This window comes from Hypanus sabinus, chromosome 13, assembly GCF_030144855.1.
Source record: "Hypanus sabinus isolate sHypSab1 chromosome 13, sHypSab1.hap1, whole genome shotgun sequence".
Lineage (NCBI taxonomy): Eukaryota > Metazoa > Chordata > Chondrichthyes > Myliobatiformes > Dasyatidae > Hypanus > Hypanus sabinus.
The window spans coordinates 42,361,720-42,380,350 of NC_082718.1; the positions used below are offsets into that span (position 1 = coordinate 42,361,720).

The 18,631-nt window shown below is 40.0% G+C and overlaps 1 protein-coding gene across 10 annotated transcripts in view; it reads left to right on the forward strand.

Annotated features, from left to right (window-relative positions):
- anks1b (ankyrin repeat and sterile alpha motif domain containing 1B) overlaps positions 1-18,631 on the forward strand; it is an 864,202-nt gene that overhangs the window by 105,880 nt on the left and 739,691 nt on the right. For 7 of the 10 annotated variants that reach the window (XM_059987507.1, XM_059987513.1, XM_059987511.1 and 4 more), the window contains exon 2: positions 16,199-16,234. The exons of the other annotated variants lie outside the window; for them this stretch is intronic. In XM_059987507.1, the coding sequence (XP_059843490.1) occupies positions 16,199-16,234 (36 nt within the window). The remainder of the gene's footprint in view (positions 1-16,198; positions 16,235-18,631) is intronic. 10 annotated transcript variants of the gene reach the window in all.

An 18,631-nucleotide genomic window follows, 5' to 3' on the forward strand; every position in this document is an offset into this window, starting at 1 on the left:
TAGTGGATGTGACCCAGTCCGTCATGGGCAAAGCCCTTCTCACCATTGAACACATCCACAGCGAGCACTGTTGCAGGAAAGTAGCATTTATCATCAAGGACACCCAACACCCTAGGCCAGGGGTCGGCAACGTTTACCACTGAAAGAGCCAATATGGACCCATTTCCCACAGAAAAGAAAACACTGGGAGCCACAAAACCCGTTTGACATTTAAAATGAAATAACACTGCATACAACGGTTTTTTTTTGCCTTTATGCTATGTATAAACAAACTATAATGTGTTGCATTTATGAAATCGATGAACTCCTGCAGAGAAAACGAAATTACATTTCTGCATGCAACAAAAACATTTTGAACTCTGAAAAAAAGACGTTGGGTTGAAGGTTACTCCATAGTTAGCCTACCTTGGATCGAAGAATTAAAAGAAAGTGCGCACTGGCGAGTATCAGGCATTGGCAGTGGTGATGTATATTAATAGCGATAAAAAAACACGTTGTAGCGGTGTGCTACACGCAGCGCTAAAATACCGACACTGCAGTCAAATATAACTTTATTCGAACTAAACAGCCTTGCTTTAAAGCCTCCCTCAACCCGTCCCCGTGGGCGCGGATGCTCCAAAAGACACGTACTCACAAACCCCCGTAGGCTATCTCCCTTAGCCGGAACGGTGGCTAATTGTGAGCCGGTTCGGATGTGCCAGGAAATGGGGTCTCCACAACGTTTTATTTAGATTGTACAAGATCACCATAATCTTCAAATTTCGAATTACATTTCAAAAACTAACAAACCACGGGGAGCCGCAGCACAGAGATGAAAGAGTCGCATGCGGCTCCGGAGTTGCGGGTTGCCGACCCCTGCCCTAGGCCATGTTCTCTTCTCACTGCTGCTATCAGGAAGAAAGTACAGGAGCCTCAGGACCCATACCACCAGGATCAGGAACAGTTATTACACCTGAAACATTAAGCTCTTGAACCAGAGGGGAAAACTTTACTTCCCCCATCACTGAACTGTTCTCATAACTCATGGACTCACTTTCAAGGACTATTCATCTCAAATACTTGATATTTATTGTTTATTTATTATTTAATTATCTCTTTTGTATTTGTACAGATCGTTGGCTTTTGCAAGTTGGTTGTTTGTCCAGACTGTTGCGTGTGGTCTTTCATTGATTCTATTGTGTTTCTTGGATTTACTATGTATTGTATTGTGTTGCCACAAGGGTAAAAATCTCAAGGTTGTATAGCGCGACAATATGTACTTTGATAATAAATTAACTTCAAACTTTGTGCTAGATATATACCTATGAGATGAGAACTTAAGCAATAGATTCATAATTAGGGATGAGTCATAAACATAGCCAGTTAAAAAGGACTACATTGTCAACTTCTCATTCATTTTCATAAATTCTTATCAGCAACTTGGAACATTTGGGTAAATGGTTGTTCTGCTGTTTACTGTGGGAACTAATTTAGCAACTAATTAGAAATCTGGTAAATTTAAATTTCTCTTTGAATTTCCTCCTGACAATCAAATGATCAAGTATTTATTGATTATTTACCAACTGACAGGAAGCAGCTTGGTTACTATAGTCACGTATAAATATAACAAGAATGCACAGAACAGTGATTCAATCAGAGTAGGCGTTTTCCAGATCTGAACATGAATTACTTGTACTAGTCAATGGAAAATAAACGCTTAATGATACTTGTTGAAAGGAAATAATTAAGCACAAGACTTGTAAACCAAAACACATTGTGGCAAGTACAGAGCCAATCAATCAGCAATTGAAAAAGAGTAGGAATTATTTGTATTTTGCATGTTTTTTTCATACCGGAACGACCGACGGTAGAAGCTTGCATAAAATAAACAGTACATTAGGTTTCACCGAACCACTTTTTGGCACACTAGGGTGATGCATTTTGACATTTCAAGAAGGAGATTTTACAATTAACATGGAATTACTGATGATAATTTATTCATTGTTTTCTGGTGCAGTATTCTCTGTCAAATGCAAGGCTTTGTGATTCCTACAGTAATGGTGTTCCAGCATTAATACACAAGGCGTTAAATGAGTTATTTTTCTCTTCATTTATATAATTCCTTTTTAGGATATGGTACATTAGGACTTATGATTTCAATACAGAAACTTATTTCAAGAAACCTGAAAGAAAAATGTGAGTTCAAGTGATTCTGCATTAGTCAACTTCTGTTACCATTGTTTATTAATTAAAAAAAACAAATACCATTTTCTGCTTCTCGTGTTTTTGAGCTTGACTTGAAAAAGCGAAAGTGCAGCAAAAGCTGGAAATCTGAAATTAAAACAGAAATTGTTGCGGATACTCAGTAGGCCATGAAGCATCTGTGGAGAATGAAAAATAGTTAACATTTCAATCAATACCCTGAATGTTCTGATAAAAAACAAGTGATCTGAAACATAACTCTGTTTCTCCTGAGATGCAGCTTGAGTAGTAGTGACCACAGCAATTTTTTAATTCTGTTTGTGCCTCGGCTGATTCTACCTCTACACTTAACAGTGCAAAGGCTATAAAGACAAATAATTGTTGATTGAAGTTGTTTTTAATCTGAGTAATAGTTGTGTTAAAATACAGAATGTAGACATAATGTGTTTTTAATTATTTGGCTGTAATACCTGCATTCCAGTTGAGCATACTGTGTCACATGTGCAAATTGACTTCCACGAAACATCAGTGATCGCACCGTAATAGTAGTTTCAAAGAACTTATGGCTGTCTTGGGGAAATATTTTTTCTAATAATTCTGTTAATAACAAAATGTACTTTTCAGATAATATTTAGAAGTAATCTGTTTTGAAGTTTAACTACCGTAATTCTGTTGTGTCTTGACTGGAGAATTTAACTGTCTTAGTTTAATTTTCTGTGTATAGTAGCGGTCACCAACCTTTTTAAGCCCAAGATCCATTACCTCAGCCTTAGTGAAAGGCACCCTTTTTTTTGCACCATGGACCGGTTTAATATAGACAATATTCTTGCGGACCGGCCGATGGGGAGGGGGTGTTAAACACAACGGGAATACAGGGATATTCGAAGGGGGTTCCTTATGTCCAGTCTATTCCGCAGTTTAGTTTTTGTGGCTCTCGGCACTTAGCTGCTGTTCCGCGCTGCTCATGTTTTATCCGCTGAAAAAACTCAGTGGGCTTGTCTTTAAGTGCGGGGTGCTTGGGCTCAGGGTACCGAAGCAGTTTTGAGGGCTTCATTGCCTCATTAGACAGACTCGCGCCTGCCCACTGCCAGATACCTTGGCCAGGTGTGGCTGGTCACGGGTGGGGTGAGAGGACAAGGTAAGGGCTGGAGGTCCCCATACTGGGGCCGCGGCGGTCGCAGTCCAGACAGAGCGACCGACCAAGCGAGGAGAGTGACGGCCCCGCACCCGCCCCCCTTATAGGACCTATGCCGACAAAAGTTTGTTTCAGTAGATCGCAGTGAGGTAGCTGCTCTGCTACTTACGAAACCCTGAGCCCAAATTAGGTCGTCTGCAAATATTTTAGCAACGGGATCCCCACGAACGCTCGGTGTGCAAAACATCTGTCCGCACTCCAGGCCAGTAGCAACGGCACTTCCCGCCGGCCGCGCGAGGGTATCACTGTGTTTAGGTGACTGATGACCTCGTGTGGGTTCAAGTTCAACAGTGGGCTGACAGGGAATGAGGAATGGTGCAGCTGACTCGTATTGTTTCCTCGCGGCCCAGTGGTTGGGGGCCACTGAAGTACACTGTGTAGGGCTGGGGAGCTACACGCATGCGCACCGGGCAAAAAGGACGGAACTAAAACCCTGCAACCTGGAAACAATCTCTCAACAGTATTAGTGTATTTATTTTTAAATTTTTTTCGGGATCTATTGGGAAAGTCTCAAAGATCGATCAGTCGCTCACGATCGACGGGTTGGCGACCACTATTGTATAGTATTACTTTATGAGGATATAGGAAGACATTGAGTAAATTACAACATCTATGTTCCTAAAAATTATCGTGAAGCAATTTCCTCAATTTGTATGGTAATTCCAAGTATGTCATCTTAAATCTATTTACTTTTTCACTGCTGATTTTGGTCTGAGCAATGTGAGCTTCATTATTATTTTACTGTTCTGAGTTGCACTGTGTACAGTAATTTTTAATTCCGTGAATGGAGATTTCATGGATCTTGTGGATGTTGCCTTAATTGTTAGGGAAGGTTGAGGAAAAAAAAGCTAATTATTTAGGGCTTATGATCCAACATGTTATTCTGAACATATATTAACTGAACAGACTGAATGTTTGAATTACTCAGCCTTGATGACCTCATCAGTTAGTTCTCCCTTTCCAAACTGTAAATATTGATGAGATCTTAGCCTGCACCTTGGTGCCAACCACATAATATATGAAGGAGATTGTTGGATGTCAATCTTAAAATAAAATTTTAAAAGAAAAATATAATCAATTTTAAAATATAATTTTAAAAGAAAAATATAATCAATTTTAAAATATAATTTTAAAAGAAAATAATAATCAGTGCAGTAGGGTGCATTGGATAGCAGATCTATCACTCTATCCCAGTGCAAAACAGCAGAGAACCCAAACTAATATTAACAAAATTCTACCATTTCCATTCCATACTTCAATACAATAACACATTCTTTGCCCACTTCAGCAGCAAACAGCCACAGAGTCAATCAAGGGAGCTTTCTGTCTGATCTTTTTCACTGATGGCTAAGCAAGGGCATGATACTCTTTTAAAAACTACCTAACAGTAAGTCAACAGATGTCTTCAGTTATTTAATACCCACATAATAAACGCAGAGTTTGTCTTGTGGAAATGATTTGAATGCTAAAGGTATGAGAATTCATTGAGTTTGATCTCAGGAAAGCAGTCAGTTCCCAGGAGTTTTGTTCTAGGATATCGGCAAACAGAAGACTGAGAAGTTTTTTTTCCTTCACCGAAGAAGAAAATCTTTAATGCTTTTTGCCTAATTTTCCTACTTTGGAAGAGATTTGCATAGGGAGAAGGTGACTATGTGTGTGGACTACATGAGGTTTTGGGTGGTGTATGTCCTAGGATCAGAGGTTGCTGTGCTTCTCCCAGGAATACTGAAATCCAGCTGGGAAACAAGGGGCAGAGGCTCATTAAGACTTTGTTAATTCTTATTGCAGTGGCAGAATTGCCTGATGTCAATGGGATTAACCTCCACAAACTGCAGGCCCAGCCCTGGGATAGAAATGAACTGGAAGGAGATTTTCTTAACCTCTCATCTTTGCCCCTATGAAGAGATCCTCACTGGGGAGGGGTGCAAAATTTTGGTGAGTGGTGGGAATAATGGAGTAAAGTTATTGCAGATTTTACCAGATATTTGCTAACTGGATGGTCTTTTGGATTCCCAAGAGCAGCTTGATTCTTGAATTCTGTCTATTTCCTTCCTTCCTTCCTCCTCTCCACCTTCCTTCTAAAGGCAGTCCTTGGGCATTCTTTTATTAATTTACATAATCCAGGCGTTGTCACATTTATTCCCCATTCATAATGGACCTTGAGAAAGTGGCTTTGTGCTGTCTCCATTGCATTTGGTGCGGTGTGAGTGCTCTCACAATGCTGTGAGGGATTTCTACAATTTTCTGATTTTGAAGGAATAGCAATGTATTTCTAAGATATTTTGGAAAGTGATTTAGAGACAGACTTGGATGCGTGTCCCGCCCCTCCCTCCTAAGTGGTTTATTGTGAGGTTTTGAGATTTGCTTTCAAAAAGTCTTGGCTAATTGCTCAATTGTACACAGTCAATAATAAACGCTGCCACCATAGTGTGTTGATGGTAGAAAGAATAAAAGCTTGAAGTGGTGAATGTGGTACCAATTAAATGAATAGCATCATTTTCTAATGTGTTCACTTTGAATGCCCTTGGAGTTTGACTCATTCAAGCAGCTGGAGATCATTTTATCCCTCACACTTGTAGGAGGTGAAAAGGCTTCAGGGACTAGGGAGGTGATTCATTCTCCATGGTGTGGCAAGCCTTTGAAACGTGAGTAAAGTTGCTGTGCTGAGTCTTTTTCAGTTAAGTTTGTAGGCTCCAGAGTGTGATGGTGAGGACTTTGGTTGTGAATATGACATTGAATATTACAAGCCTCTAAAGTCTGTTTTGTCACCGTTCATTGCCTTGTATGTATGAAGGAAGATCTTTGATTAATAATTGTAATTTTGCCTCTGTCACTTTCATGGCTGCTTTTCTCCAAATTGTACTAACAATTTAAGTTTTGATTCTAATAATACTAGTAATAATGTTAACATGCCTATATTAAATTAGATTAGCTTTATTTGTCCCATGCACATCAAAACATTGAAATATACAGTATGATGTGTTACTTTACATCAAAAACCAGCACAATCTGAATATTTGCTGGGAGCAGCCGCAAGTGGTGTTGTACTTCTGGCACCAACATTGGATGCCAACTGCTTACTAAACCTAACCCACACGGTATTTGGAATACCGTGAAACTGGAACAACCAGTGGAAACCCACACAGTCTCACTGAGAATGTACAAATTCCTTACAGACATGCACGGGAACTTAACCCCGTTGGCTGATCACTGGTGCAGTAAAGTGTTGTACTCACCCCTATGCTACTGTGCCATCTCTGTGTGATGGTACTGAGTGCATCTTCTGAATCTGTGAGGTGTGCATCTTTTCTGGCGGTGTGTGGCTTTGGGTCCATGCAGGTCTTCTAGACTCACATGGACTTACAGTGTGGTCTTCCTAATATTTGTCATCTCTCAGCAACTTTATCTCCCACTGATTGAATGGGTCAAATAGATGCCAGTGCCAATATGGACAAAACAAAACATTAGGTCTCTGAGCATGATAAAGTGTCACATCCTGTATTTTAGGTTGTAAATTGATCTGGTGTATTCAATGCTGAACATTGTTTATGGGTGTGGTTTCAGACTGCCCTGCACATTTTACAATATAATTTTGATGTATCAATAACGTTCCATTTATGAAATTTTCATTGTTTTAAAACATGAACCACAGCAAATTAGAATACACTTGACTGATGACATTTGTATTTTTCCATTGCTTTTGAAGTTTGCAACAAATATTAGATACAGTTGTTATAAGTGCATTTTCACAATCATGCAGTGACCTTCAATGCTGTAGAGTCCTTGCACTGAGATCCTAGAAACTGAGCTTTTTCTTGTTTTCAGTTAATGCCAATTCAATTATTACATGCCCTATGAATAAATTGATTGCAATATTGCTAAAGGCTGCCCCCTTATTCATTTCCCTATGTGATATAATTTAAATGAATTTTCATGGTAAGTGGAAGTTTTGACGGTATTGCTGTTGAAGTATTTGATAGGCTTCTTTAGTCAGCATTTTCCCTGATTGAGGAAATAGATTGTCCAAGTGATCAGGTGATAAATCTGTACATGGGCCCTCTCCCTCCCTGTGGGCATGTATTCTATTTATCAGAGAACCTCAGTGCAAGTTTAATTACTGAGAAAGGGGTGAGGGGCTATGAGATACAAGTACTTTCAAATCAAATCAATAAGACTTTTGAAGTTTGTAGCCTATCAGTTCAGGGCATGTTTCCATATCCCACGGAATCCCTGTTGGGCTTCAAATATCACCTGATGTTAAGTTGAAAGAATTCCATTCTTGTTGACAAGCTAAATCGTGCAGATGCCAGACGAACCAAACAGGCGAGGCAGTCATCTACACTGACCTACAGGCTAGCTGATTTAAATATTGAATTAGTGAATCTTCCATCCAAGGGTACCTTGGTTCTGAAATTTCATTGATTCAATTTCATCTTGAAACCACTTCTCCCTTGATGAAAATTTAAGAACTTTTCCCTATTCCTTGGGATTTAGGGCCATTGTTTGCAAAAAATAAACTGATATGAAATTAGCAGTTGTTCTTCAGAGAAACAGGGATATAATATAATTATTTTTTGTTTTGGTATTTAAGCAGTATAGAGTCCTTAAGGCATTCCTTATGGTAACTAATGGGTAAAAGTAAGACATTACTTTTTTTTCCACTAGGGTGTTGAATTTCATAATTACAACCTACTTTTTATAAAAACATTTTAGGATGCAATAAATATTACTGCAAGATTGCAGTAATATTATGAATGTTTTTGCACTGCTGGGAGATTTACCTTCAGCACAGATTGGTGGATGTTTGCTAAAAGTTAATAGTGTGTTGAGCCCTGAATGTGAAAACAGCAATTTTCAATCACCAAACATTTTGTTCCAAAATGTAAGAAGTACACTTTAGAAAAATCGTTTAATTGAAATATTCAACCTGGCAGCTGACCCAAAGGATGAATTTCAAACTTAGGTTTAAATCCAGAAAGAGCACCTTTGGTATACACATTCCCATTCCCATTCGGGTATGTCCATACATGGCTTCCTCTACTGCCATGATGAGGCCAAACTCAGGTTGGAGGAGCAACACCTCACATACTGTCTGGGTAGTCTCCAGCCCCTTGGTATGAACATCAAATTCTCCAACTTCCGGTAATTCCCTCCCTCTCCCTTTCCCTATCCCAGTTTCACACCGCCTCCTCTTCCAGCTGCCTATCACCTCTCTCATGATTTTGTCTTCTTCTACTACCCATAGTGCTTTCCCCTTATAATCCTTCTTCACCTTTCCTACCTATCCCCTCCCCCACCCCTTGATCTTTCCTCTGATTTGTTTTTCACCTGGCATCTACCAGCTTTCTCCTTCCCACCCTCTTTATAGGGCCCCTGCCCCCTCCCTCTTCAGTCCTGACGAAGGGTCTCGGCCCGAAACACTGACTGCCCGTTTCCACGGATGCTGCCTAACTGCTGAGTTCCTTCAGCTTGTTTGTGCAGTCAATTTTCCACATTGATGCTATCACTACATTCTAGATAGAAACTAAGGTCTTTTATAGATCTACCGATTTCCATGGTTATGTTGACTATACCTCTTCCCACCCTGTCTCCTGTAAAAGTGCCATTCTGTTTTCTCAGCTCCTTCATCTACATCTGTCCTGGTATGTGGCTTTCTTTTCCATTACATCAGAGATGTCCTGCTTCAAAGAATAGTGTTTCCCTTCCCCCACCATTGATGCTACCCTCACCCACATCTCCTCCATTTCCTGAGCATCTGTGCTTACTCTATCTTCCCGCCGCTTTAACAGCGATTGACTCCCTCTTGTCCCTACCCACCACCCCATGAGCCTCTGCACCCAACACATCATTCTCTGCAACTTCCGCCATCATCAAAGGGATCCTACCACCAAACGTATCTTTAACCAGCCCACCTACCCCCGCATTCCACAGGGTTCACTCACTCCATTATACCCCAGTTCATTTGTCCCTCCCCTCTAATCTCCCTCCTGGTACTTATCCCTGCAAGAAGCCAAAGGGTGACACCTGCCCCTTCACCTCCTCCCTCATCTCCATTCAGGGCTCCATACAGCCCTTCTAGGTGAGCCTCTGCGAATCTATTGTGTCTGCTGCTCTCGATGCAGCCTTTTCTTCATTGGTGAGACCTATTGTAAATTGGGGGACCACTTTGTCAAGCACCTCTGCACCATCTGCTGAAAGCAGAACTTCCTGGTGACCAATCATTTTAATTCCAATTTCCATTACAGTTCCGACATGTTGGTCCATGGCCTGCTCTTGTGCCACAATGAGGCTGCTCTTGGGGTGGAGGAGCAACACCTCATGTTGCATCTTTATGGCATGAAAATTGATTTCTCCTTCCGGGTAAAAAGAATTCCCTTCCCCCTCCTCCTTCTATTCCTCACTTTGAGCTCCTGTCTCTTCTCTCCTGCCTATCACCTACTCGAGTCCCCTCCACCTTCCCTTTTTCCAGTGGTTCGCTCTCTTCTCCTATCAGATTCCTTCTTCTCCAGCCCTTTACTGTTACCACCCACCTGGCTTCACCTATGAGCTTCTAGGTATTCTCCTTCCCCTCCTCCCATCTTTTTAGTCTGGCACCTTCCCCTGTTCTCCCCTCCCCGCATCCTTTCCAGTCCATGATGAAGGGTCCTGGCCCAAAATTTCGACTTTATCCATTCCCGTAGATGCTGCCTGACCTGCTGAGTTTCTCCAGCATTTTGTGTGTGTTGCTTTGGATTTCCAGCATCTGCAGAATTTCTCTTGTTTATCATTACTTCTGTTGACAAGTAATTTCGAACTCAGACAGACATACTTTATTGATCCCGAAGGAAATTGGGTTTCGTTACAGTCGCACCAACCAAGAATAGTGTAGAAATATAGCAATATAAAACCATAAATAATTAAATAATAATAAGTAAATAATGCCAAGTGGAAATTAGTCCAGGACCAGCCTATTGGCTCAGGGTGTATGACACTCTGAGGGAGGAGTTGTAAAGTTTGATGGCCACAGGCAGGAATGACTTCCTATGACGCTCAGTGTTGCATCTCGGTGGAATGAGTTTCTGGCTGAATGTACTCCTGTGCCTAACCAGTACATTATGGAGTGGATGGGAGACATTGTCCAAGATGGCATGCAACTTGGACAGTGAAGAAACCAATTACAAGCACAGTTAACACATTGAATTTCCATGGAAAAGGAGGCTCGGACGATGCAGCAAATCATGCAGATCAAATGCCAGCACTATTTTGATTGCACTTTTGGATATTAATTGTTTTTAAGTGTTTTACCTTTTTTCTTCCTGAACACGCTTCCTCATCCAGTAATATCTAGGTTCCAAAGCATTATGCTTAGCAATAGTTGAATTTATCAAACAAATATTGCTTGGGAAACAGTAGTAATCAATTAAAATCATTGCCTGTTGATGTAATGAGGTGTTATATTTCTTTTGTCTACTTGTTTCCATTTTGTCATCTTTTTTTCCCATTTAACGTTGCATGTCATTGCCAAGCCAAGTCAAGTCAAGGCCTTGGTGATAACAGGGCCAGTTTGGGTGTTGCAACAACTCATCTGGAGTTCAGTCAGAGCTCATGTTGTTGACTTGAACATTTCTACATTTTATACCAATTAATTATTGTTGTGTACTACTTGTGCATTTAAATGATCTGACAAAATTAAAAGCACAATTTGCATTTAGCTTTGACAAACATTTACTACTGGCTTTATTTAGTAAGTGCCTTCATTTTATCTTGCAGTAGGTGAGTACCCGAGCAGCTCAGACGTGTACTAGACGTACCCAGTTCTTACCAGTCATTACAACGCACATTGGAATAGTTTTCCTTCCTTTCAGTATTTCTTTCCAGTGCCTGATGGCAGTTGTGTTGGGTAGAATTAGCAATTGAAATTCACATTGCTGATTGTATTGTTTAACAAATAATCTGACAAAATGGAACATAATTTTATGTGTTTTATCTATTCGATTTATCCGAATACAGTGCGGAATAGGCAGAGTGAAGACAGTGTCTTCAGGTAATAATGGCTTCACCTGATCAGAGACCAGCACCAAATCTACTAGTTATTGATTGATAGAGATACAGTGGAATTGGCCTATCCGGCCCTTCGAGCCATACTGCCCAGCAACCCCCTAGTCTAATCACAATGACATACCAACCAGTACATCTTTGGACTGTGAGGCGAAACTAGAGCACCTGGAGGAAACCCTCATGGTCCCAGGGAGGACATACAAACTCCTTACAGAAAGCGGTGGAAATTGAACCCACCATTTTAATATGACTTGAGGCATAGAAGCTGTACTAGGGCATTTGGCCCATTGAATTTGCTCTGCCATTCCATCATGGCTCATTTATTATCCCTCTCAACCCGATTCTCCTGCTTACTCCACGTAATCTATGATGCCCTTACTAATCAAGATAATCAATCCTCATCTGGCAGATCAATATTGCAATGTCTAATGTTCTCACGTGATAAAGACTACTGTAGAATATCTTGATCATTTCAATTTAAAATTTTTATACCACAGTAGGAGGAATATTTCGGAGAGGTGTATACTGCAAAATTTTCTGTTCATATAATCAGTGAAAGTTAATAATCCTAAAAATCCTAAAAATAATCCTAAAAAATGTCCTCCTCCTAAAAATTGGAAAACTGGAATAAAACTAGGAAATTCTGAGATTTCTTTTTATATCTGTCAGCATCTCCAAGTTCTGCACCGATGCTGATGAGGTTAGTTATGTATTTGAAAGACTTTCCATTTTACTTGAGATTTTATAGGTAATTTGTTTCATATTTTCCAACCTAGATATTACCCTAGTAAAAACAGTTTGTTGTTTTCAACATTCTCGCCTCTGAATAAAATCCTGTGGCATGTCCAAGAGTGTGATTGGGAGCAGATGTTTTAACTGGCTGAATATTTCACAGATGCAGTCCTTGAAATTTATTAAGTAGCCTGCTTTGCCTTCATGTTCATGATATTGGCCACGATATAAAGCTTGCACTATGTAGATCAGTTGCTTTTTACAGGATAGACACAAAATGCGAGTGTTAAATGATTTTTTTTTTGGATTGATTTTTAGAATCTCTGGCAAGGCTATAATTTATTACCTATTGATATTTGGCTTTGAGAAGGTGGTAGTGACCTGCCTTGTTGAATTGCAGTAGTCCTCCCACAGAACTGTTTGAGTAGGGAGTTCAAGATTTCAAACTTTGTGCTGAAGAATGAATCACGTATTTCCAAGTCAGGATGATATGCAACTTGGATAGTAACCTCCACTTGGTGCCGTTTTCCTCCATTTTTGCTGTTGTCTCATTTCAAAGTACATTTATTTTCAAAGAATGTATAAATTATACAACCTTGAGAATTGTTTCCTTACAGGCAGTCACAAAGCTGAAAGAACCCAATTTTTAAAAAATAAAGTAACGACCAACACCAGATGTGCAGGGAAAGGGGGGAGAAAAAACACAAATGCAAACAATGGAGGTGAGCAACGACATTCCAAACTAAAATGAGTCCTTAGATCTCAGCCTCCCGAGCAGCCTGAAGTAGGCTCAAAGCCTCAGTATCAGTTCATCACATGAGCAGACACAGAGCACTGCCTTTAGGGCGGTCTACCTAGCCTCAGTGACATGGAGAGAGGAGTGAAATTGGCTCTTGCCTCCGATCTCAACCCCGTCTTTCCAGTCAGAGGTAGTGGGTTTGGGGGGTGCTCAGAGTAGTTTCGGTGTGTAACTTCAATGCTGCGATACATGTTGTTAGTGGTACATGCTGCAGGATCTGAGCACCATAAACGGAGAGAATGAATGTTTGAGGTGGTTAATGAGTGCCAGTCAAATTTTCTTGAATGGTGTGAAGCCCTTGAGAGACTTTTGTTTGGTACTAGCCCAAGCTTTTGGAGAATCCATGCTGGATCACTTGGAGTTAATGGCACCCTCCTAGATTGTTAATGGTGAGGGGTTTGGTGATAATGATATTGAATGTATTGCCTTGCATTTTTGTTGTATGATTATTACTTGCGACTTATTAGCCCATGCCTAGTTGATCTCCAACAATCTCAGCAATCTGTATGACTTTAAGCATTGCAGTATTCTCCCTGTGATGCCCATTGATGTTATCAAGAGGTGTCTTGATGTTTCATTTTGTCTAATATTGCCTTCACATCAAGGGCAGGCTCTCTGACTTCACCTCCAAAATTCAGCTGTTTGGTCCATAATTGGACCAGGGTTGTGATGGAAGTCTTGAGCAAAGTGCTGCTGGCAAAACCCAACATGGGCATTTGTTAAATAGGTTAGTTGTAAGTGATTACCAATAGATGCCTCTGTCAGTGACACCTTCAAACAAAGTTCCAAGAACATTTATTATTAAAGTTTGCATAAAATTATACAACCTTGAGATTTGTCTCCTTATAGACAGCCACAAAACAAGAAACCTGAAAGAAGCCATTCAGAAAAAGACCAACAAATAGGTCCACAGCTTCAGCCTCGCTGCAGTGGATGATTTGCTGATGATTGAGGATAGACTCATTTGGTGGTGTTTTGTACAATTGGATTTGCTTTTTCTAAAATGCTAGGCCAATTTCCCACAAACTCAGTTTGATGCCAGTATTGTATTCTATAGCTTGCCTAGTTGTGCATCTGGTTCAACAGAGCAGATAGTTGGGTCTACCACTTGAATGTCTGGTAGTCTTATTCATTTCTTAACATGTAGATTGAATCAAATCTCATTCAATAATTTATTCAGTGGTTTACACCATAAACAATGCAATCAATGATATATGACATTTTATATTTCAGTGTAATCAAGGTGTTGCACACATTTTCAAGCAAGCTGTGTAAATTGGGCTGGTATTGAACAAACAAATTCAAAGTGCATTAGTATCAATGAATGTATAAGTCATAGAACCTTGAAGTTTGTTTGCTTAACAGGCAGTTGCAAAGCAGGGAACCTGAAATAAAGAACCCAGTTTAAAAAAATAGACCAACTCCCAGTGCCCATGGCGAAAGAAAACAAAAAGAAACAAAACATGCAAACAATAGGAGCAAGTAACAACAGCATTCCAAACCAAATGGAGTCCTTAGAGCTGAATCTCTGATACAACTTGGATTAGTCGCAAAGCCTTGGTAGTCAGTTCATCACATTAGCGGGCAAGTCGCTCTGACGTTCACAGACCCAACGCACAGCAGCTGAGGGCAGCCTCACAGCTTTAGCATGGTTGAGAGAGGAGCATGCAGACTATCTGGGCCGGTGTTCAAGTTGTCTGAACTTTACACCAAGAGTCGGGCCCCACCGTGGCGAATCACTCCGGGCCGAGATTTTGCTGCAGAAGAAGCTGCCCTCAACTTCCTCCAAATTGGCTTGGCACGTAGAGTGATCGACACCTCTCGACACCTTGCCTTTCCAGTCTATCTTGGCCTGCGTTTAGATTGTCTGAACAGCGTATTGTACCTTGCATTAGGACCTGGGACTCACCATGGCAAATCACTCTGGACCTAGAAAGCACCACCCAGCAAATGGCTTCGGACCTGGATTTCGCTGCTGAAGAAGCCATGCTCAACCTCTCCAAATCGGCTTGTCATGCAGGGGGATCCACCCTCACACTCATGTAAATTGAAACTCCTCTGTTTCGTCTTCTCCCTTCTGAATTGTCCACTCCAGCTCCCAGTGCATTGATTTTGCAGTGCACCAGCAGGGTATATCTCTCGTTTGCTTTGCCCTTACTCGCCTCATCATTGTTTGCTGTGATAGTTTATCACAATTTACTTCAAAAAACTGTTATTAATAATGGTGCTATTACCTCAGCAAATAGCAACCATTCATGAATCCTTGCTCTCTGTATAACTATTTGTGTACTGTAAAATAGAATATATTTTTCTTTGTAACTTCATGTATATTGCTACTGATGTTCGACGTAGTGAGTCATTTTCCACCCAAATGAAGCATAGCTATATAAGGAGGGGATTCTAATCTGATTTCTTTTTCTAATGAAGTACTGTAAATGTGCAGAGGGTAATGGGGTGAAAAAAGTAAATGGCTTTAGGAAAGGGCCAGGGATATATCTGATCAAACAGCCTCCATTGATGGTGCGTGTCAGATTTAGCTTAGTTCTGACAAATCAAGCATGAATATGAATTTGAATTCAGATTGAAGTGTAGTTGGAAAGGAATTCTTAAATGGGGTGGATCCTATTAAACAATTATATGTCAATTTAGAGCTCCATGGAGATTCATTGGAATCAGGTGAATGGAGTGAGGGATGTGTACACCTTGTGGATTATCTTAAATTTATGACCAGATGCAGATGGGATGATGAGGATTTGACTGTACAAGCTGGTTCTCAACAGGATCGAGAGGCGGATCAGAATTTCAGTGGTAGTTTTGCTCAGGCATAGTTGGGAATATTTAATCCTGTCAGATGGGGAAGTCTTCCAAGATGTACAGTCCCAAAGGCTGAAGGGCAGTACCCAATCACTGTGTACTTTGAATGGTCTCCTGAATGGCTGTTTAGTTCTATTTTGCATGAGTAGTCGGTCCAAAAATAAAGGAACCAAAATTCAATTTACTGGTATTCTTAGCTTGATGTAATGGATATGGAGCAAAAGAGTAATCATCATAAAGTAACATTTCAAATAATTTTCCTACAGTTCTGAATCAAACTCGGCACATGAAGGCCAAACTGTTGTAACTACTAGTAGGTAATTTACAAATAAGGGATGGTTCCAACTCGTCGAGCTCATTAGTTTAAGGGCTGACTTTCTTCAAAAGATAATCATTGTTTATAGCTTTACATTTATTTCGTTTCATCTTCTGCCTTCCAGGAAGCGGCTTCTGCATTCCAAACTGTCACCCACAAGGTAAGAAACCTTCAAATGTGGACATTAACAAAATGCTAATTTGGCACTGCAACTGCTCACCTATTTTAATCATTTCAACCTCATTCTCTGAAGAGATTAATCTATTATTTACTGCTCCTGCTTGCATTAAAATGTTTTAATTGTAACATGGCTCTAACAGTCTTTTTAACTACATCTTATGATTTCATCCTATTCTTACATCGTCAGTCATTCTTTGAACAGATTGTAATCTCTGAAATTCCTGACTGTTTTATCCAGAACTCTGTGTTAAACCCTGCAAGCAATTTTCAGCCCAGCAACATTGGTTAAGCTGTGAAAAACATTGAAGTTTGAGATGAAGCTAATTCATCTCTTCGTGTCCCTCTTGACTTGACTTCAGCCTTGAATACAATTGATGATACCTTGCTGCACAAATACCTTGTCACCAGTAGGTGGGAAGTTATCAGTTGGTTGTTTTTTTATCTGTTACCAAGTTCAGTAAACTGCTAGTAAAGATTTTCCTTGCTGCTCCTGTACTTTTGCTTATGTTGCCCCCAAAATCTATCTATTTTCTACTGAACCAACATGCACAAAATGCTGGAGGAACTCAGCAGGCCAAACAACATCCACGGAAAAGAGTTAACAGTCAATGTTTCGGGCTAAGCCCCTCCATCAGAACTGAAACATCGACTGTTTACACTTTTCTATGGATGCTGCTTGGCCTGCTGAGTTCCTCCAGCTTTTTGTGTGTGTGTGTGTTGCTTAGATTTCCAGCATTTGCAAAATTTCTCTTGTTTGTGATTGGATTATTTTCTACTTGTTGTTTTTCTTGTACATGCCATTACTCAACAATATTAGAAATGATGTACATGTGACAGATAAAGCTAAGATTTTTATCTTTCAATTTCAAGTTGTATCATGACCACATCCAATTCCACCATCGCTTTTCTCCAGTCTACTGGAGCTTTCCAGTCTACCTGAATACTATTTGTCCATTATCTGCTTGCTTGCTGACCTATTTTAGAATGTGTTGGTTCTTGTCTTTAAATTCTTTTGTGGTTTCACTGCTTTCTCCTTCAGTCCCATATTGTTTTGAGATACCTATACTCTTTCAGGTTGGATCTCTTGTTAATCACTTCACCACTGCCAGAGGTCCCATCACCTGCCAAAGTTTCAAGCTCTTGATTTCCCTCTAATCTGATTACTTCTGCTCTACTGACATGCATGCATCTTAGACATCTCCTTGATCAACCTTGTGACATCTGCTGAGATATTCCTTTATGTAGCTCAGTGTCACATTCATTTGATAACAGCTTTCAAAATTCTTTTGGAAGTTTCATGCTACATTAAAAAAAATCAGCAATATGTATGTAAACAGTTCTTCATAATGATGGGAATCTCTATTATTGTTGATGGCATAAATATTGAGGTAGCTTTCTCAATGAATTCTTCCTTTGATATCGTGCTGCTTACATTGGCAATTCACAAATATAAACTATTACTTGTAATTCTGTTTTCTGAACTTTTATAATTTTATCATACCCTAGTCTTCACAAGATAAAGAATTAGTAGATCACTATTTTTTAATCTTCCGACTGTAACTATTTAATTTTTCTCTTCAAATTTGAAAAGATGGAATTTGAAATTCAATGTATTTTTCATTGATCAGGCACATTTACCTAGGAATGATACAGTAATTTCAAACTCTAACCTTATGTATCAATGAATATTTTGTTGCAGCCACTTCCATTCACATCTACAGACTACACTGCCTATCGTTTTCATTAATTGGATTGACTTAACAAATTTATCAGAAGCTAAGCTTCAAAGGAAGGGCAGCATTACATTTTGCATTTCTAAATTGTAAAATATCAGGAGCTGGTAGAACAGTCCCAGAGATGATAAGACCATAAGATATAGGAGCAGAATTATGCCATTTGGTCCAATGAGTTTGCTCCACCACTTCATCATGACTGATACATTTTCCCTCTCACCCCCAATCTCTTGCCTCCCCCTACCTTAACCTTTCATGCACTGACAAATCAAGTGTCTATCAATTTCTGCCTTAAATATACATAAGGATTTTGCCTCTGCAGCTGCCTGTGGCCACAAATTCCATAGATTCAGCTTTCTCTGGCTAAAGAAATTCCTCCTCATCTCCATTCTAAAAGGACAGCCTTCTATTCTGAGGCGGTGTCTACTGGTCTTAGACTCTCCCACTATGGGAAACATCTTGTCCACATCCACTCTATTAAGGTCTTTCACCATTCGAAAGGTTCCATTTAGTCAGCCCTCATTCTTCTGAACTCTAGTGAATACAGGTCCAGAGCCGTCAAACACACTTCATATGACAAGCCATTCAATCTTGGAATCATTTTCGTGAACTTCCTTCGAACCCTCTCCAGTTTCAGCCCATCC